Source organism: Lytechinus pictus, chromosome 10 (genome assembly GCF_037042905.1).
Source record: "Lytechinus pictus isolate F3 Inbred chromosome 10, Lp3.0, whole genome shotgun sequence".
NCBI lineage: Eukaryota > Metazoa > Echinodermata > Echinoidea > Temnopleuroida > Toxopneustidae > Lytechinus > Lytechinus pictus.
Window position 1 is genome coordinate 8,116,888 of NC_087254.1, and position 22,304 is coordinate 8,139,191.

Sequence of the window (22,304 nt, forward strand, 5' to 3'; positions counted from 1 at the left end):
AATCGGAATATGCTACTGAAAGTAAACAGACACGGTTTGTAATAGGAGGGGAAAAATAATAACAATCTTCAACGGTAAGAAAATGTAAAATCTCACAGGCTAGGCAAAAAGTATTGGTTTCGTTTGCAATCGCATTGCAAAAACTCATAGATTTCAGCATAAATGGTATATATTTTTCGTTTTCATTACAGGATAACGACCTACTGCAGAGATGGATACATATTATCTTGGCGTGTCTATCATTCGGTATGTACATCTTCAATTTGGATTCGATGTGATATAATCAAATTTCACTTTCACAAAGACATAAAAATAGTATTTACAATTGACACTGCAAGACAGATGATGTACAAAAACTGAATAGATAATGGATGAATAAAATGGATAAAATTATAAATGATGATTACTTCGCGTGTACCTGTAAAATGAAGTGTTTTTTTTTCAATGCAACATCCATCGATATAAAATATATAAAACCCTCGCAACGTCCGAATAATTGTCCATCTAATCTTTAATATGCATTGCATTTACACATTTAAAACACATTTTTAATGTCACTATCTGCTGCTGCTCAGTACGCTGTAAAAGAAAATTTTGGCGTTAAAACCAAAAGCAGATGGTGTTCCCCAGAGAACCACGCCGTAAGGTGTTAGAATTACACCCCATATAGTTTAAACATGCAAGGTGTTGTAATAACACCAATGAGAGTAGAACTAACACTGAATTTAACACCGGCTGTGTATGATCGCAATCGGAGCCCACCAGTTGAATGCCTATTTGCTTGCTGTTCTACATTTCTTGTACTTTTATAAATATCAAGTGTTTTTATTGACGCATGCATTTCACTATTATATAAAATAAATTACCGAAAGGATTAACAAATTATTTATTTCATTCACGGAATGTGCAGATATCAGAGCGCAAAGACGAACAAATGTACTTTCGATTGGTTATGCAACGAGCCAGCTGTGTCGCTATGTCGGTGCATGAATAACATTTTGTAAGGCACATACATGAACATGAAACCTTCCATTTAGAACTTACATTACTTAAGAACACAAAGACCAAAAATTTATTTTTGACATTGGTTTGTTATTTTTTTTTAAATCTTATTTATATAGATAATCGTTGTTCCTACCCCTTTTTAACACGAACATTTGTTGTACTCTCTTTTTGTTTAGGTAATTCATGCCCGCTCTCAGTCCTGCTCACTTCTCCCTCTCTCGATTCATTCCCTTGCCTTCCTTCTTCCTACCCTTTCCTAGCCCTACTTCCTTTCTAGTTTTGTATTTGTATTGTATTTGTGTTACAGGTATATCCCGCCACAAGCTTTTCAAATCTTTTATATATTTATAGTCTCTTATGATAAATAAAAACTTTGTACGGATTAAATTGAAAATTTGTATTTTGTTAAAATGGAAGAAAACAAATGTTTATTTGAATTGAATACTTTTTGAATGGGTTAACAGACATTATATTTAAATGAAAAATAAATAACCATTCCCCATGTCCCCATGTATATAAGTGACTGTGGTCTAAACTTTCAAAATCTGTATATCTACCGAAGACCATTATACTGCCAGTAACTATTTGCCATTATGACACAGAAAACATTCGGTTGTGGATGATCAAATAATATAATGCTTAGGTTAGAAAACGTTCCATTATGGTTTTTTTTTATTCCACTTTTATTCCCATCAGTCATTTGTTCTTCCGGAGTGACTACTGCCGGTTGTTCGGACGGGTTAGGACTGAACTATACTTTACCAATGTTCCACGAATGTCAACTTAAGCTTCATTCAGATGGCAGTTTGGCACAGACCATTCCCAAGATCATAGGCCTACCTGATGCTTCGTTGGGCAGTGCTTCTTGTCATAGGGATAGTAGACTGAACATCCCTCCAGGATATAGGGTGTGCAGATTTCCAGGTAAAAATCGTAGTCAAGTGTGGTGAGGTCATTAGATATGTCCTTTTGATGTTTGATTTGTTATTCCCACACACCTCAGTTGCATTAATGATGATGATGATTATGATAGTAAAAATGATAATAATAAAGAATATCAGTATTATTAGTAGTATAATGATAATTTGTATTAATTATTTTTATTTTTTATTATATTTATTATCAATATTATTATTATAACTAATAATTAGAATGATAATAACGTCAGTTTTTTACCCAGGGAAGCCATTTCACTTCCATTACTGTTAATGATAATGATAATAATAATAATAACGTCATATTTTGCCCAGAAAACTGTTCTGCCAGCGGGCCCTGCTTAACATGATAATGCTCGAAGCAGCAAGCTCTCCTTAACATGCAAATTTTATTATTACCCCGGATTTTGATGGGCTGCCACAGGCGCTCAAGCATTCGAGGAATTTCTTCCTACTGGATACCCATTTACTAGTCTGCTGGGCAAACCCTTCACTCGAGTAAAGGGTCTGAATTGCAGCCTACTCATGCCTTGTGTACTGAAGGCCCTCGAGTTTTGTATGTGCTAGTCTTTGCGTGGAGGCACACTTGTTGATCAAAGTTTCAATCAGGGTCTGTGCCTGCAGACTACCCATTGTGACAAGTGTTAATAAATGCCTTGCCAAATGACGTAAGTGTTGCGGTGGGATTCGATTCCCGGACCTTGTGGTTCTTAGTCCGGAGACTTATCAATCTTTCACAACACCTCATTTCATTTCCAAACACTCGGTATTCCGGTACACGCCACGTGATAACAGTTTAAAACTTGCATCATAATCTTTACTGCAATCACGTGTGGATATCACTATGTAGTAGTAGTAGTAGTAGTAGTAGTAGTAGTAGTAGTAGTATTAATAGTAGTAATAGTAGTGGTAATAGTTGAAGGGAAATTCCATAAAATGATCAACGTTTTTGTACGTCCGACTCCCATTTTTCTCAAGTTCTATTTTACTTCATAAACTGATCAAGTCATGGTAATTTGAGATCATTCCAGACTGTCAAAGAACAAGAAATCAGACCCAAAGTTTGATGAAGACGTCAATATTTTATGGAGTTGCCCAGTAGTAGTAGTAGTAGTAGTAGTAGTAAAATCTGTTGTTGTTGTTGTTGCTACTGCTGCTGTTGTTGTTGTTGTATACACTGTCAAGTAGGTCAAGTACCAGAAGTAGTGATGGCACTTTTGCTATTTCATAAGCAGCAATTTTCATTATCAAATTGTGTGACGCTTGATATTTTGTATCAAACTTCACTTCTCACGTAACTGCTGTCATAACAGCAGAAACAGTCCATCGATTCTCACGTCATTGGCGATATCAACATGATCAGTGAAATGGGCTGTGTCGATTTAATTACAACTAAAAAGTAATTTCTTATGCAGCATCATGACCTTCAATAGATGACATCTATTATGTATGAGGGATGAAAGGATATGAGAGGCTTTGAGTAAGCTTTATCAACCTTTCAGCATCAACAAGAATTATTCATCAAAACTTGTCAATTATGTCATTTGGTTGAAAGTATACATCGAGAATTGAACATGGTAATCTATTGTAAAAAAATATATGTAGAGCAGTTCAAGTTAGCTTTTCACGAACGTACTTGTCAGACGTTTTATCTGACAGAGTCTATTTTATCCGGTAGTTACCATGGTAAGTTGGCAAGAGAGCTTCTCAGCCCATCACAACCAAGGAAATTTTTCAAATCTAACAACTTGTCAGAGGATTCTGGTCATGAGTGACTTTCCCCCACATAGCCTTTCTCTTTTTTTAGTATGTCTTTTAGTCTTTTTTATGTAATTAAATATTGTATTTTCACGCGAATGATAGTTTTCTCAACATGACGCTCCTGACGAATTTCTTCTTCTTCTTATTATTATTATTATGATTATTATTATTATTATCATTAATATTATTAATATCATTATTATCATTATCATCATCATTATTATTGTTGATATTATTATTAATTTCATTATTATAACCAAATAGTCGTCATATGATACTGGTTATCTGAGATGAGTAAAAAAACACTTTGATACTGTACAATTCTCTATTACACACAACAGTGAAAGACGATTAATCAAATAAATTGAAAAGTACAACCGATACGCTATTCGGCTTTTACATCCGAAATGGGGAGTAATTAATATGCTACCCGATGATAACAATCAAATCCCAAATCGAAGAGTGACTTGGAGTAATTAATCTTATCAAATTTTATCCATTATCAGCCTTTGAATGGCAAAGGCTTGATTATACGCTATCTGGTGATATATTATTCATAACTGTGTCGATACGAATGATTGAACCGAAAAGGCTTATCCATAGGACTGACGCCTATCAATAGGGTTGAATCAAACGGTCAAGTGCTTTCGGTCTTGATTATTATGGAGTTATCGCTCGGCTACGTACGGTGGATTAACGAGCAGAGTCAATGTATTGTCACAAGCCCATCTTGACAAAGAACAACAATGAGGTCTTTGTCGAAAATCGGTGAATCTTAACAACTGTTTAGTCCTTGAATCTGGATAAACCACAAAGTTGCACCTTTGATCGTCAGCTCTGAAATGAAACTGATGTTCCGGATCACCAATGTTTGACAAAGACTTCCGAGTTGTTCTATGTCATTTTGCTGGCATTTGACAATACATTTACTCTGTTATTGAATCTTCCATGCGTCGCTGAGCGAAAAACTCTAGGTAAACGTAAACGTAAAGTGGCGGCAGTACAAAGGGCAGGATGCCCCCTCCCCTTAAAAAAGTAAAGTAGTGAAAAAAGGGGGAAATTTTATAAGTATAAAGAAAACGGAAGAGAGAAGAAAGAAGAAAAATGTAAGTACATGCATTGATCGTGTCATACACTATTACCAGTGCAATTCAGTTGAGAAAACAGGGTGACTTCCGCCCCCGCCCCCATTCGTTATGCATTGAAATGCAAATGTCGCCACGGTCTCATCAGACGGAACCGACTCCAAACCGACCGATGATATGACAATGGAAATAACGTAATAGATTCGGCCGGTCTGGAGCCGGTTTCATCGGTATGACTGGGGTATTACTGAAAGGGTTACAGCGGAAGAGGGGGATTTAATGACTATATTCCATCTCGTGATTAGCAGATTAATTATGCATGTTAAAAATTGGCTCTTCGCGAAAATTTTGTTGCGCTTTCATTTGAAGAAAACATGACCTCGAGAATAACTATCCAGGCTTTGTAATGATGTCACCATGGCACTGAATGGGTGTATTTGATGATAATTAAACATTATAGCTGAGTACACCCGAGGACTCTAGAATATTGATCGAGACTCAAGTTTTCATAACTATTTGAATATCCTTTCTTGACTATATTTCACTAGATATAAAAATGAACTGATGAGTGACCTTAAGTACGCCTTTACATTTCCATGATACATACAAATAAATTCACATTTATTTTGCAGTTCATCGACTTTGAATTTATAACTTGCTGATTTTATTTTTTCCTACTGAATTACATGTTTTTATATAATATGTGTGTGTATGTAAGATATATCCCTCGCTGCCTTACCTGGAGTCGGAAGGAATGACTTGCGGGTTACAGGAATTTTACATTTCTTTTTTTTCTTCCAGGCAAATCCAGGGCCCCGTAACACAAAGCTTAGCTATGATCGTAGAACATTATTTCTACGATTGATTCCATTGACTACAATGTACAATCAATCATAAAAATCAAGAGTACGATTAATCGCTAGCCTTTGTGTTACGGGACCCAGGACTGCAGCGGGATAGTCCTTTTTAAATTTCTGTCATACTTTTGTAATGTCATCTGTCATCTTTGCAATGTCATATGGCTTTATTTGTTGTTTGAAATGCCGAATAAATAATAATAATAATAACATGTATATATGTTTTTCAAGGCTACTTGCTGAAACATAAAGCATGCATGTACGTGCCAATTTATCCAAATTATTTTTACACTTTCGACTCTTATTCACTTCTTTTCTGTTTTGGAAGAGAGGATGAGTAATGATCAGTGACGTGGTGTACATGTTGATTATTTTTTATCAAATTGTGTTAATTTTTATCAAATGGGTGTATCATCTTCGATCTATAGTTAAGATTTTTCAACTCTGTGTGATTCTATTCTCTTATGAGCTTTATTACTTTATTACTATTGCAATTGTTTTTTACCATTGACTATTGGAAATTTAAGGGAGACCTTCGGGTTGTCGGTTATTCTTTGTTCAGTTTTTCCTTCCCTGCAGGTAATGTACATGTTGAGTTTTACCAAATTGGTATGCCATCTCCGACATAAGAGAATGTTTACTTTTCTTCCAATTAAGTTTGACTCAATTGCCCTTGGTGTACCATCTCCGATCTAGGGTTATGATTTCTCTTTATTTCCTTTCAATTAAGTTTGATTCCATTGTCCTGTGGTGGCAATAACTGCCACTGTGCTTTATCTTAATGTTGTTACTATGAAGTCATATGAATTGGAAAGACCTTGTGTGTGTGTGTTTGTGTCTCTAAAATGTTGCTCCTTTTCTTGCATCAATGACTCCCCTTATCCTATTGCTTGTATTTTCTTCATATTATTATGCCGAATGAAAATAAAGATAATAGCACCGTCATTTTCTTTTGTATATTGCAGATTGTGAGAGGAATCGCTGTGGAAACGGCTGGTGTGAAGAGACTATAGACACCTATGTATGTCATTGTTCAGATGGTTATCAAGGGAAATATTGCAACGAAGGTGAGAATTGAAGACATGAAAATGTATTTTATATTGCAGACCGTGAAGGGAATAGCTGTGAAAACATGTGTTCACAGTATGTTACACAATGTGAAATCACCTTCACTCTTTTAATTTGAGCATTTCAAAAATGTGAATCACATATTCGACCGTGTAAATACACTGTGAACAGTCACACTGTCGAGGTGTCCACAGTGTGAAAATATCATCACACTGTTGAACTTGAGCGTTTTAAAAGTATAGATAATATTTTCACATAGTCCATTATGTGAACACACTGTGATCAAACTGTGTAATACTCAGTTCTTTCCTGCAGGGTTTGTTCAGCTGCATTAGGGAAGACATTGCGTTTTGGCTGCTATTACTCAAGCATTTATTTTGCTTATATAGTTTGCCTGCATTTGTTTTTCACTACTTTGTCTTATCCTTAAATTGTATTCATGTCTAAATTTTGTTATGTCAAAGTGAAAATAAAAGACATGAAACTGTCTGTACGTCGGCGTCGGGTTGACTATGGAAATATTTTAGGAAAAATAATTAAATGCTAGAAACGCATGGCAATATTATCAAGAATTGTATTTCTAATTAAATGTTTCTGATTATCTATCACGATAACTCACTATACCAGGGTCCCACGTCCCTCAGATTGCAAGACGAGAGTCATAACCAAGGACGAATTACACTCTCATAGCTCTTTTCCATGCCCCCAAAATTATTTCCCCAACATTTAGATGATTTTCGTGTTATATCATTTTTTTCTAAGAATCCACAATAACAGTGACGACTGTAACAGATTCTACGACCAAACAGCCAACAACTACTCGTAAGAAAATACGAACATATTTTCCCCTTTCAATCCCCCTATCTCCCCCACTCCCTCTCTTTCTCTCTCTCTCTCTCTCTCCCCCCCCCCCCTTTATCTACCTATTTCTCTTTCCATATATCTACCTTTATATCAATATATCTATCTTTCTTGCTACCTACCTACACATCTCTTTCCCCTCCCCCCTCTCTCAAATTCGCGACGAAATTGGCGACGAAATTCACGATGTCGTGAATTTCCCCTCCCCCCCCTCTCTCTCTCTCTCTCTCTCTATATATATATATATATCTTTCAATCTATCTATCTGTCTGTCTATTTCAACATTTCTCATTATTTTCCCACTCTTTTCCCTTATCTGTATATATACCTTTCTCATTTTCTTCACTTATCTGAGAAATCATCGATCATTTTTAATGCAAAACTTTTCCGTTAATCATTATTTGACAGCGAAAAAAATTCCTCACATCAATTTGCAATTAAATAGAATTTATTTTCTTCAAAATTAAGTAAAACAATGGTTTTTACAACCACATCACCAACTACTCATTCTAAGAGAACCTGTAAAAATTGTGAAATCAGACAGCAATACAATTTCCTAGAGATCTTACGTTCTTGTATTTCCTTTTCTTCAGAATCAACAACGGCAACTATGACTACGACAGAACCGGGGATAGCACAGCCAACTACAACTCGTAAGAAATACACCATCTTTATTTCTCCTTCTACATCGCTTTTCCCCCTAATATTTCTTAGTATCGCAACAAATGGGCAAATAACATTTCTTTGATCCTGTTTTATTCTTTTTTGTTTATTCACATTGGCCTTACCATACTTGTATGAGAAAGTATCATAACCAACGTAAAGAATTGTAACCAAGGTGTCATATCCAAAAGAGGGGTGTAAATTATAAAGGATCGATAATTTATGAAGTATGAAATGTTATTATAAACAAAACTTTTGTACTTGGGGGTTGTAAATATTAATTTTCTCACTTTAGTTTCTGAATTGTCTGTAGTCTTTCATGCAATAAATAAAACCTATTCAATTATTGTTGAAATAACAAATTTTTCTAAACTGTGGTGATGGTTGGTGTTGTTCTTTAAGGACCACACCAGTCAGTTTACTCCGGTGTTATTTTTGTGTTAGTTCAACAACTTTGGTTGGTGCTTTTTACACTTTTCGGTGTTATTCTGAATCTCTCGGTATAGGGTGTAATTCTAACATTTCAGGGTGTGGCCCTCTAGGGACACCAAGTGATGTCAGTTTCAACATACCATTTTGTTCTCTCCCCCCCCCCTCTCTCTCCTCTCTCCCTCTCTCTCTCTATTTTTGTTTATCTATCATGCTCTTCCCCATCTTTATTAACCCTTTACATTCCAATTATACATAATACGATGATCATATTTTGTTTCTAATTCAAACAAAGTGTATTTTCCCTCAGAATTTTACATATTATAAATCTTCTTCTTCTAGAATCACTTACAACGACGATGACTACGACAGAATCCACAACAACTACTACTCGTAAGTGAAATTACACAATGTTTCTCTTCACCTTCCCCCTGTCTCTCAATATTATTCCATGGCTGCCCCCCCCCCACGCCTCTCCCACTCACTCCTTTTCTGTTCCATATCACTTCACTTTTTGAAGTGATATGCAATAAATAAACCTATTCAATTATTGATTAAATAGCCGATTTTTTTTAATCTAAACTGTGGTGTTGGTTGGTGTTGTTATTTAATGACCACACCAGTCAGTGTACTCCGGTGTTATTTTTGTGTTAGCTCAACACCTTAGGTTGGTGTTTTTTAACACTTTTCGGTGTTATTCTGAATCTCTCGGTATCGGGTGTAATTTTAACATTTCAGGGTGTGGCCCTCAAGGGACACCAAGTGATGTCAGTTTCAAAATACCATTTTGTTCTCTCTCTCTATTTTTATCCATCTATCATGCTCTTCCTCATCTTGATTAACCCTTTACATTCCAATTATACTTAATACGGCGATCATATTTTGTTTCTGATTCAAACAAAGTATATTTTCCCTCAGTATTTTACATAATATAAATCTTCTTCTTCTAGAATCACTTACGACGATGACTACTACAGAATCCACAACCACTCAGCCAACACCTACTACTCGTAAGTGAAATACAAAATGTTTCTCCACGTCTTTCCCTGTCTGTAAATCTTATCCCATGGCTGCCCCCCCCCCCCTCCGCCTCTCCCACTCACTCATTTTCTGTTCCATAACACTTCACTTTTTTTGTCTTATTTTACTTCACTTTCCTCTGTCATTTTGTGTCTCTGTAATTCAATATAATTATGTTTTGCCTACCTTTTTCTGTCTGAATTCAAGCGTATTTTTAAACCATACTTATATTAATTTATATTTCTTTATTCAGAGCCAACCACACCAATGACAACTCCGACAGAATCCACGACCACACAGCCAACAACTACTCGTAAGAATTTTTTTCTTCTTTCCTCTCCGTAATGAATGCCCCCATCTGTCTCTCTTTGTCTGTCCGTCTCTCTCTCTCTCTCTCTCTTTGTCTGTCTGTCTGTCTGTCTGTCTGTCTCTCTCTCTCTCTCTCTCTCTTTGTCTGTCTGTCTCTCTCTCTCTATCTGTCTCCTCTTTTTTCTCTCCCTTTGTTTCTTTCTCCCTCGAAAATCGATGTTCGCCCCCCCCCCCGTCTGTCTGTCTCTCTCTCTCCCTCCCTCCCTCATCTGCTCATTTTTCTTCTTTTGTTTTAAATCTCATTCCTTTTCTTTCTCTTGTCATTTACTTTTCTTTGCCGTTCGATCCCTGAAATTCAATATTTATTCACGACGTGCCATTAATTTTGTACAAATTCAATCAAGAAATGTTTTTCTTGAGATCTTACCATAATTTTTTTCTTCAAAATCGATCTACAGCGATGGCAACTACGACGGAATCCGCGACTACTCAACCAACGACAACCACTGGTAAGAAATATATACTGTTTCTTCCTTTCCTATCCCACCCTTCCCTCCCTCTTTCTTTCACCCCCCCCCCCCCACTCTTTTCTTTCCATCGAATTCTCTGTTCGTCTCTTCCCTCCACCTATCCCATCCCACCCATTCATTATCATTCATCTCATTTTATTTTACTTTCCTTCGGTTCGTACTTTTTTGTTTTGTGTGAAATTCAAAACTTGTCCATGGTGTAATCTTCATCTGAATGATTTCGAAAAAGATTAGATTATCATTTTCCTGAGATCTTATTCTGCGCTTATATAATTTCCTTCCTCCAGAACCAACTACGACGATGACTACGACAGAATCCACGACCACACAGCCAACAACTACAACTCGTAAGAAAATACAAACCTTTTCTTTCCCCTCCCTCTCTCCATCTTTCTCTCTCACCATTTCTCAATGTTCTCTTTTCATCAAAGTCCCTGTTCATCTCTCTTGATATTTCTCTCTCTCTATTCCCCGCACTGTCTTTCAATCCATCTATTTATCTACCTATCTAACTTTATTTAGCTACTTATCTATCTATTTATCTATCATCTAACTATCTATCTACCAACCTATCTATCTATCTATTTATCTGTCTATCTATAGTGTCCATGGTCCATCTAGCTCCCTATTCCTACTCACCCACATTTCTCTTACTCCTTTTCTCCCATTTCATTATAAACATTTGCCTTCGTTCTTTCTTTTTGTCTTCTCTAACAGTGTCTAAATTAAAATACTTTTTTAGACGTATGAATTCGACCCATGTATTTTTATGAGATCTTTTCGTATGTGCTTATGTAATATTTCTTTTGTCTTCACATTAAACTTGCAGCAGTGGCGACAACCACGACCCCACAGCCAACAACAACTACTGGTAAGAAAAATGCAAAACATTCCCCCCCCCCCTCGCTCCCCCTCTTTTCTGCCTCCTGCCTCCCTTCATCTCCCTTCATCATAATATTCCCAGTTTGTCTTTCCCACTCTTTCTCTCTATCCCCCACCCCGTTTATTCATCTTTTACATTAACATTTTCATTCCACAATTTTGATTCATCTTTCTTCGTTGATTACTTTTTATTTCTCCGGAATTCATGGCGTATCATTTAAATTTTTGAATACTATGATTATTACTTTCTTGAGATCTTATTATGTACTGATACAATATTGAATGAGCCTGCGCCTATGAATGTTTTTAACAGAAATATGGCTCAATATAAATGCTGCGAATCCCCATCATCATCAATATTCTTTATTCGCAATCAATATGATTTTCTTTCTCTAAAAACCAACTACAACCGTGACTACGACAGATGCCACCACCACGCAGCCAACAACTACAACTCGTAAGAAAATACAAACCTTTTCTCTTTGCTCCTCCTTTTCTCTCAGTCATCGTCGGATATTTCTGTATCTGTGACCCATGACACTAAAATATTTTTTTGTATTGTCTTTCGGTTTCATCATAAAGATTTTCCAATGAATTTCGAATACTAAGTCTTGTTCTGTCACACGTTGTCGATTCCCCTAACGAGCGAATTAATCGTAATATCTAGTCTTACATTATACGAGTGTGTAAGAACCACTGGCGTAGATCCGTGACGTCATACTATTCAAACTGGGGGATGAAACAATAGAACACCCCCCCCCCCCCCCTGAACAACAGGTTAACCGCTCGGATTTGAGCCAGTGATAAGAACGACTCAAGTCGATAGTTCATTACAAATCAATCAAGAAAAACAAAATTATGTATGTCCAATGAGATTTTTAATTCACACTTTTGGAGAGATTTCCGGGAAGCGATTTTTTTTCCGTCAGCACTTGTGCAACCGACAAGAGAGGGCTGTTTTGGAGGTTTTGAATCAGACTAAAAATCTTGGACTTGTACTTTTTCAGAGTCTTGCCTCAATTTATAATATAAAAAACCGGTAAAACAAAATCTTTGAAAAATCGCCCAAGGCGAGACTCGAACCTGCGTGGTTTTACTGATTGAGCCACATCAATCAAGTTCATCGATTTGTCCGAAATAACGCTTTATCTTAACTTTTCGTATTCATGAATATTCATGAGGCGTAGTTTGACTAAATAAACCCTATAATATCGTTATTCCCATAGACATATTTATGAAAAAGTTACGGCTATGGTATACAGACCTCTCACGTCGAGTACACAAATACTGACGGAAAAACGCTTTTGGCGAAAAATACATTGCACACAAGATGGTCTCTTGTATAATTTCACATGTTTAACTCAGTTTGGCGAAGAGATGGTCTTGGGTTGTTCTTACTTTTATACACTCAATTTCTTTTGCAACAATCCACTTATATTATACATTTTCACCCTTGGCAATTTAACATGCACTGATGTGTAGAAAGGACAATGATGCCCTTTGCGTTTCCATGACGGAGATTTCATGAAATGGTTTCACCCCCTCCTTATTTTTCCATTTTATTTCAGCGATAACTGCAAAGATCTTTGTTACGGATCTGGACGACGACCAGATACATGTTGCCGATCTGGATGGCAGCTTAGCATTTAGTTCTATCCCTTCTTCCTCTAAACCTCGTTATATCACTTATGACTCTGTGGATCAGAAGATCTACTGGACAGATCTTGATGATAATCAAGTTTATCGGGCCAACGAGGATGGTGGAAATAAGGAGACGGTCACCTCTCAAAGCTCCGACGGTATGTCAATCTAAGATTTTCTTCTTTTGGTTCATAGACGGGGGCAGTGGCGTACCTAGGATTTTCCACAGGGGGTGCAAAATTGTCCGCCAAAAAATTTGACAAGCAAAAAAAAAAAAGGTCTTCAATCACAAATAAAGGATTTTGTACCAGAAAAAATTTGACAAGCAAAAAAAAAAAGGTCTTCAATCACAAATAAAGGATTTTGTACCAGAAAAAAAATTGACAAGCAAAAAAAAAAAAAAAAAAAAAGGGCTTCAAGCTCGTCAGGGGGGGCAATAAAGGTCTTCAAGTTCGTCAGGTGGGGCAAAAAAGGTATTTCAAGCTCGGCAGGGGGGGCAGGGATACGTCCTTTGCATGGGTTGTGGCTCGTCAGGGGGGCAGACTGCCCCCTGCCCCCCCCCCCGTAGATACGCTAGTGGACGGGGGCTTGGGGCACTTGAACCCCCTCAATTTCCCTGATGAGCAATTAAAAACGGAAGATGGAGAAAAGGAAGAAAAAATTGAAAAGAATAGGGCGAAATATGAATTGATGTATATTTTGATTCATTCAGGAAGAAAGTGAAATTACGATAAAAAAAGATTTCTATTCATTTGGACTTAATTTCATGAAATGGAGAACAATTTCCACATCCGGGACACCTCTTCACCTCGTCTATTCTCCGTTTTATAAAAGTAAGTCCAGGGCCCCTCACAAAGTGTTACGACTGATCCAATCAATCTCAACCATATGGAAATCCATCCAAACCATATTTTTTTCTACAGGAAATTTGGACAATCTCCTTAGTAAACAAAAAGGATCACACCAAATCTTCAAGCGAATGATGAATGTATTAATATATATCATATCTAGAATTTTTTTTGACTAATTTGCATTTCAGATGTTGCTGTTGCTGGCCGTTTATAGTTGTGGTTGATCGGATCAATCACAACTCCTTGTAAGACGGGGCCCTGATCAAAATTTTCCTAACGTAATTAGGGTGAAATATGATATTATTTTATGAATTTGTATGATTTGAATCGGAGGAGCCACATTATCAAGGAAAGAAGATTGTTTGCCTTATATTTCTTAATATCTCGAAACGAATTCCAGAAAATTGTGTGTCAAATAGGCCAGTATTTTTGTTCAACAAATCGGTCAAGTAAAGTCGGAGATGTTCTTTCTTGAAACAATAAGAAATTACATATCTTCACCAACTATGACTTACACACGCAGGGATTAAAATATATATTTATACATGAACTCTGGAATCATGGAAGAGTTTAAAACAAAAGTTATTTAAAATGTTGACATTTTTAGACTTGTTTGACATTTCTCTTACTAACCGCAGAACTAAGAGGAGTTGCTGTCGCCACGACTTCTCGCACTTTCTACATTGCCAATAAGAGCCCACGGAAAATAACATCTGTTTCTATTGCATCAGGAACCGCATTACCTGGGACTGTGGTGGACTTTGCAACAGGGCTATCTGACGAGCCTTATGCAGTGGCAGTGGATGAGACCAATGGGTGAGTCCACTGGTGTATACAGGTTGGGGGCCATCATATATGGAGCACCAACCTTTTCACGACCAAGTAAAAGGGGAAAAAAGAAGGAAAATTGAGAAAAGGAGAAGGATGAAATGTTATGTCAAAATCTATTACAAAAAAATGTTTTAAAAAGGTCAAACTTTTTGCTCGCTCATTTCGCTCGCTCGCATTTCAAAAAAAAAAAGTTTTTCCCAGCTATTCGCCACATGCGGCATCCACCCTCTCAAAATGTTGGCTCATCACGATAGGTATTGTGTAGCTCTGTTATAATGATAGTTTAACACGATGCTATATTTCATGAAATAATCAATCTATTTGTAAGCCCCCTTTTTATATACCCACATCACTTCACGGACTGCTAAGCCCATAATGTATTAAAAATATTACAAGCTTTCATATAACAACAAAATTGACAGTTTCAGGATAGCTACACAGTGATCATAATATGTACATAATCTATGAAATTGCCCCGATGATCATTTGGTGCTTTTTATGTACGCTTCAGCCTTCTCATCTATTCAAGCAATGTATTTTTTAATTTGCGTAATTCGCAAAACATAATTACAAGGGGAAATTTCATTCGCAAGGGTAATCTCATTTGAAAAGTTAAATCTTTTATATTGGTAGGCCTATACAAACATACATGTATATTTCAGTCGGGAAGGTCAAGGGCCTTGACTGGTTCATTACTATTCTGATAGTAATCAAGCAACGTGATCAGAGTTGACTATTATATATACAGTACATATGTTAGAATCAGTTTAATTAAACTCCTGTTGTTGTTTTTTTAAGAAAAACATAGGAGAGATAAAGGTGAATTGAGTTGAATCAGAAAGGCCGTTGGACATCCCTCGCATAAAAAGTAAAACCTAGACTGAGGCCCAACTTACTTGAATGACAATGGATGCTGAGACGTAAATATTGATGTTATTAAAGCAAAAGCTTAAATTTTATACTTTTAGTAAGGTATAACAGTTAGGGAATTGTTCATTTATCTTAATTATGGAGCGTTGTGGCCCAGTGGATTAGTCTCCGGACTTTGAAACAGAGGGTCGTGGGTTCAAATCCCAGCCATGGCGTAGTTTCCTTCAGCAAGAAATTTATCCACATTGTGCTGCACTCAACTCAGGTGAGGTTAATGGGTACCTGGCAGGAATTTATTCCTTGAAATGCCGAGCGCTGAAAAGGCTGCTTGAGCTACAGCAGGGGTTAATAATATCCAAGTCCTTTGGAAGCGCATAGAGACGTTATTTAATGTGTTATGCGCTGTAAAAGAACTGACTATTATTATTATTCATCTTTATTTAAGAGGATGGCTGTACCAGAGTTTTCCATTTCCTGATTTAAACCTAAATAAATAATAATAATTGGAGATTGCTCTTGCACCTCCCCCCCCCCCCCCTCTCCAGATTCATATATTGGACATTGAAAGACGGCAAGATCCAACGCAAACCAATACCTGGGCCTGCTGGTATCATAGAATCGGTGTATTACGACTCATGTTTAACTGAAATCACTGGACTCAGCATTGATAGTAGCCGTACGTTATTGAAATTTTGGAAAAAAAGAGTGTGAATTTATTCTAGCAAAATTATCAAGAAGGCATGTATTCATATTGATAATTATAGAGAGGCGTTTTTCAAGCTCTAATTATATAACATTTTAGCAGGTGTTTCTGCATTTATTGATTATTTTAATACATGAATCAGGGTAATCATAATGCATATAAAATATTTATTACAAACTGTGACTGTTGCATAATAGTAAAAGATAGTAAACATAATTTACGTAGATATGAGCAATAACAAATAATCAAAATTCAGTGGCCAGCTATCATAATCAAAGTGTTTGAAAGAATAGCAGCCAGGGGCGGATCCAGGATTTTTCAAGAGGGGGTTCAAGTTGTTCAGCGGACTTAGATAAGCACAAAAGGGGTCTTCACCCCGAATGAATCAAAGTGATTTATGTCACACACACAATTGACAAGTCCCTTAAATACAAAACCGGAATTTTTAACTAAAACCCGTTTTCATGCATGGTTTTCAAAAGGGGGCACAGAATGCGCCCCCTCCCCCCCCCCCACCTGGATCTGCCACTGATCAATCTCACGATACTTTTAGTTTCTTTATCATGGTATCAAAGATTTTATTTTCGATTTTATTCATTATTTCCAGGAGATCCGCCGCGCATATTTTTCAGCGATTTCGGTGACGAGAGTTCCTTTTACATGGATGTCAGCGAGCCTCTAAACACAAATACCGCTGAAGATCTGACCACTCACATGAGCGATAATGACGTCAGTGGTACAAAAGAACGAAAGAAGTTGAGCGATATTATCTACTTCAATGGCGTCCTGTATTGGGCGAAGGAAGACAGTCCTTCCGGGATCGCCACCATGATGAACTACGATCAAAGCAGCCCATCATTCAACTTAGAAACTATAAATAATATTGGGAAGCCCTTTCAGTTTGTCATCACCAATACAGATGAATAACAACGGATATGATAATGTTGGTTGCTTTTAAACTTTTTAACAGAAAATAATCATTACATTTACCTTTACAGTTTGGCCACAGGGCAGGTACAGAAAGGTGTTGTATGATATTCTGAAGTTAGAACAGGTTGCTCCATTTTGACAGGGATCAGATTCACACAGGTTTCCGTAGAGAGCAAAATATCTACATTTAAAAAACAAACTTTCGAGCAATGTATCTTATTTCTCATATGAAAAATGCCAAGAACACTGAATTTTACGCAATTAGGCTTACTGTTAACAAGCTGTGCAACTTGATCAGGAATTGTAATATCCTTTCCAAGTTATGCTTATATTTATCACATTTAACTCATTACATGAAACCATCAATTTCACTAACCAATGTACAGGAATCTGGTTTGACTCTCCAATAATTCCATAAATTTCCGGACATAGTTCAATGTGCCCGACGTGCATGCGTGGGACTACTATCTGATAGTAGCTCCACCATGTCCATTGTGCTTTCAGTGGTATGAATAATATATTTTTTTGAATCATATATTTAATATTCCTATTTGCTGCACTTTTCAACAACTCAGAGCTGAATTTCTATTTTGATGTATTATTATATTGATAGAAAATGTACATGAATTTTATTGATACTTATGTAAATAATATCAGAAGAGGGAATTAGGTTTAATCGTCAAAGAGCTTTACAATAGAAAAGAAAATATGATCGTTAAGAGTTGCTTAAAATACATGTTGGTATATTACTTTGAATCACACTTAGATGTGAATTAATCTTACCACGTTAAGCATCTCCATGGTCATAATGGCTTTGGCTGCGAGACAGTTTACGTAAAATTCATCCATCGATGAAAGAGCCATTTATGCGAGAAGACTGTTTACCTGACACCATTATTCAATTCAATTCATTTATTTATTTAACCATCAAAAGGATAAAAGCAGTACAATTTAGTATTAACAAAGTACCAGGAAAAAAAACAAGTTGATGGTTTGGAGACCCCGGAGAAGCGATGCTTATAAAAGGGGTCACCACGATACATTAATACATTACAAATAACAAGTGTGAAGTAAAGTATAATTCAGATTATTTAAAACAATGACAGAAAAATGCAATATAATGTGGTTTGATCAAATGATATCTAGACAATTGTTTTGTTGTTTATGTTGTTAACATTATAATCATTTGATCTTAATCATTCTTACACAATACACTGTATTCAGGTTCGGACTGCTAAATCACGCGGCCTGTTGTTCTCGAATCTTGTTAAAAGATGGAAATAATGCATCCTAGATTATTGTCAGAATGCAGTGAATGTTCCTTAAATATAAGCTGTTTCCTTTGCTTACATTAGAATCTAATATGTGCCTTATGGGGTATCGACATCATTTTCTCTATTACAAGTAGATTTAGAGATAGACCTACCATGTCCATAATTCCAAGGTATGTGCCATAACCTACACATGTTGTGCTGTAAGAGCTGCTCCTTATATCACTAGGCAAAACTGTTGTCAGTTTTGCTACTTTACATTCACATCTCATTGCGCGTGTGTCGGATTTCTATTTTTCGTGTTAAGCGCTATCATGGCTATGGAAATCTTGTTATTGCTTCAAAGTCTATTACATTTGACACTCTACAGATCTTCCGTACCGACATATTTACATAATATTTTATCTATAGGGTTCGAAAATTTTTACACAAACTTTAACCTGGATACAGCTCGAAATATTTTTTTCTGATTTTTTTTTTAAGTGGCATAATGAGGCAAAACTCAGTGGCCCATATTCTAAGCTAACACTTCTATCATTTGAATTGTCATCATCATCATCCACTGTTTGCTAAAAATTATGGGGAGCCAAAATTCAAAAAATTTGTTTATATTTCTTGTGTTTACTATTTTCTTTCCTTTTGCTTTCATAATCGAAGAAAAATACTTCAGTTATCATTCCCAGACAATTATGAACAATTTGGGTGTCATATGAGTTGATAAATGGAATGTGTACTGTAAGGGATTTATGCCCCAATTGGCTCTCCATAGTTAAACCACAAAAAAAAACCGGTTAAGTTTTGATAACGGTGCACTGATATTGAGTGCAAATGAGTCAACAAATGATTATTGTCTATATCAATAGTCGATAATCCAATGACTTTGGGTTATAAAAAGTCAAAGGCCTATATGCCGGTCAGATATCAAAGAGGGAGCGAGACTGTGTGTTGTCTCTCATTTACTGTGTGCAAAAAATGATAAGTCTTAAAATAATATACCTTTTGTTTGTTTTATTTTTATTTCTGCGTTCACAATTGTCAAAATATTTACAATGTTTGCAATATACAAAATAAGCAGTAATGTATATAATATAATCATAATTAGAACAAAAAATTGTGTGAGCATTTACTTCTTATTTTGATAAAAATAAAAAAGCAACATTAACAAATTAACTCAGGAGACCGCCATCGTGGGCGGTTAAGCTTGAAATTGATGGTGGCCTCATAAAGCGGGTTCGTGACTAAGATTGATATTTACTGATCAAGTGGGTGCAATGCAGGTGTAGGTGCGGGTGCTGTAGATAGCATTAGAATATTATTTATCAGAAAAAACGTTAAGTGGCTAATAACATGAATAAGGATTAATTTGAAGCATGGGATGAATAAGATTGAATGATATTTCTTTTACGAGTTGCTTTTAAGGAGTATAAAGTGGAACAAGATTTAATATTGTCTGCAAGATTATTCCAAAAGGTCTGGACCATGATGTCGAATTGATTTAGAGGTAACTAACAGTCTGTGTTTCGTGACATGAAAGTTTCCAGATGTACGAGTCGGGTAGGTATGGACAGAACTATTGAATTTAAACATGTCGTCAAATGACGAAGGGAGTAGATATATTAGTAATATAGAAGAGAAAAAAATCAGCATGTGATTCAATTAGTGGTGAGAAACTAAATGTTTTAGGGTAAATGTGCTTGTTTTGCCACTTGGTAACATAATGATTAATTAAATACTTAATAACATAATTATTATTTTTATACAAGGCTACACTGCTAAGAATGTTGCATGATGGGTAACGAACCTGCCCAAATACGAGTAGTGTAGGAATTGAGGTGTGGCTATTACGGCTTCTGGCTGTCATGGCAATACGCCCTTTGAAGGAAATTCCAGTGAAAGTTATTTGATACCATTATTTACCCACAAAAATAAAAGTTTTGGTTATCAGTATCCCCCAAGACTGACCAATAAATCGATATTGAAAGATATAGTTAAAGCAGATGCGGTAGTACACAGTGCTTAGAAACTATGTACATGTTGCAGCTTATTGATATTATTAAACGGATAAATCTATTCAGTCGAATTTTGACAAATGATTAACAACTGTTTAATGAAGATCCCAGTTTGATAGATTCACAGTAAAGAATGCACATGTCTTTATGTTCAAAAGTTTGTTTGTATATGGTTTGAACTCTGATTGATTCTATAAATCTTCTCGAAAAATCTTGAAATCCATCTAAACCCAAACCGGCGATGAGTGATAACCCACTTAGTCATGTAATACTTTGATGTGTGACTTTGTTATCTCTGGCATGATTGTCAATAAAGTGAATGATTTTAATCACATTTTGGCATTATAGCTTGTCCAATCTTAAATTTGGTGTTTAAATCTGGTGTTTTGTAACGGTCAGAATAGGAAAAAAATAGAAAAAATGTACATTGCTATAAACTGATCGCCGATAAAACACTGTTCGTCTACTTCATTATCATTACTGCTGCTGTTTTGTTTATATTATTATTATCATTATTATCATTAATATTATTATTATTAGTAAGATTATTATTATCATCATTATTATTATCATTATTATTATTATTATTGTTATCATCATCATCATCATCATAATTATCATCATCATCACCATAATCTTCAGGACCATCACTGTATCACTAACATCATTGTATATTTGTAACTGCTGTAATTAGTTTTCGTTTCTTTCTTTCTTTCTGTCTGTCTGTCTTTCTTCCTTCCTTACTGTCTTTCCTCTTCTTCTTCTTCTCTTTCTCCTTCTACTGCTACTACTTCTTTTTATAATCGTTCTTTAAAAGGACAAGTCCACCCCAACAAAAAGTTGATTTGAATAAAAGGAGAAGAATCCAACAAGCATAACACTGAACATTTCATCAAAATCGGATGTAAAATAAGAAAGTTATGACATTTTGAAGTTTCACAATACAGTTATATGCACATCCTGGTCGGTATGCAAATGAGGACACTGATGACGTCATCCACTCACTATTTCTTTTGTAATTTATTATACATTATATGAAATATTATAATTTTCTCCTCATTTTCAATGGAAACAACGATTTATTCCTCCCTAAACATGTGGAATTAGCATTGTTTAATACTATATGATTCAGTCAAGTTGGTCCTTATTGTCATATTTGTAAAAAATTGAATAATATATAATTCAAATAAAAAAACAAAAGAAATAGTGAGTGATGGACATCATCGACTGACCCATTTGCATGTCACTGAGTTGTGCATATCACTGTTTTGTGAAAAATAAGCAAACCTCATAATGCCATAACTTTTTATTTACATCCGAATAATTTGAAGCACGTCTGCACTTTAGCAGATTCCCATTCAAATCCAAATTCTTCATCACCATCACCACCACAACCATTATCATCAACACCACCACCATCATAATCGCCACCACCAACATCATCATCATTACCACCCACAATCATCACCAACACCACCATCAACACCATCATACACGCCATCATCATCAGCATCATCCTTTTCATCACCAGCTGTTTTCAAACATTCCTTTCCTCTCATTATCGGAGTTTATCCATGCCTTCTCCCATCCATATCACTCTTCCGCCTCTTTCTGCTTCTCACGCACACATATTATACTTTCTCAATTTCTCACTCCCTTTCTTGCTTTCTCCTACTTTTCACTATTTTTCTCACATTTTCCGCTAACAGGCTCACTCTGTATTGATTTATCAGTTATATCCACGTGTCTAATCAATAATTCATTAATTGTGTCAATTGTATTACCATGTCACT

The 22,304-nt window shown here is 35.9% G+C and overlaps 1 protein-coding gene across 1 annotated transcript; it reads left to right on the top strand.

The window, feature by feature from the left end:
* Window positions 1–195: 195 nt before the first annotated feature.
* On the top strand, window positions 196–20,843 carry LOC129269700 (mucin-2-like). The gene is made up of 16 exons (XM_064105262.1): window positions 196–246; window positions 1,702–1,929; window positions 6,609–6,710; window positions 7,474–7,533; window positions 8,166–8,225; window positions 9,007–9,057; window positions 9,615–9,674; window positions 9,938–9,997; window positions 10,452–10,502; window positions 10,811–10,870; window positions 11,353–11,394; window positions 11,830–11,862; window positions 12,974–13,204; window positions 14,536–14,713; window positions 16,144–16,274; window positions 16,909–20,843. Exons 2-16 carry the CDS (start codon window positions 1,770–1,772, stop codon window positions 17,226–17,228), a joined length of 1,599 nt encoding a protein of 532 aa, XP_063961332.1. The 5' UTR covers window positions 196–246; window positions 1,702–1,769; the 3' UTR covers window positions 17,229–20,843.
* Window positions 20,844–22,304: the final 1,461 nt, after the last annotated feature.

What these genes read in the sequence shown, in the direction of transcription:
- LOC129269700 (XM_064105262.1), top strand. Translation starts at nt 1,770, where the DNA reads ATGTTCCACGAATGTCAACTTAAGCTTCATTCAGATGGCAGTTTGGCA. An exon ending in TCAACCAACGACAACCACTG is followed by an intron (nt 10,503 to 10,810) that starts GTAAGAAATATA and finishes TCCTTCCTCCAG; the next exon opens with AACCAACTACGACGATGACT. An exon ending in GCAGTGGATGAGACCAATGG is followed by an intron (nt 14,714 to 16,143) that starts GTGAGTCCACTG and finishes CCCCCTCTCCAG; the next exon opens with ATTCATATATTGGACATTGA.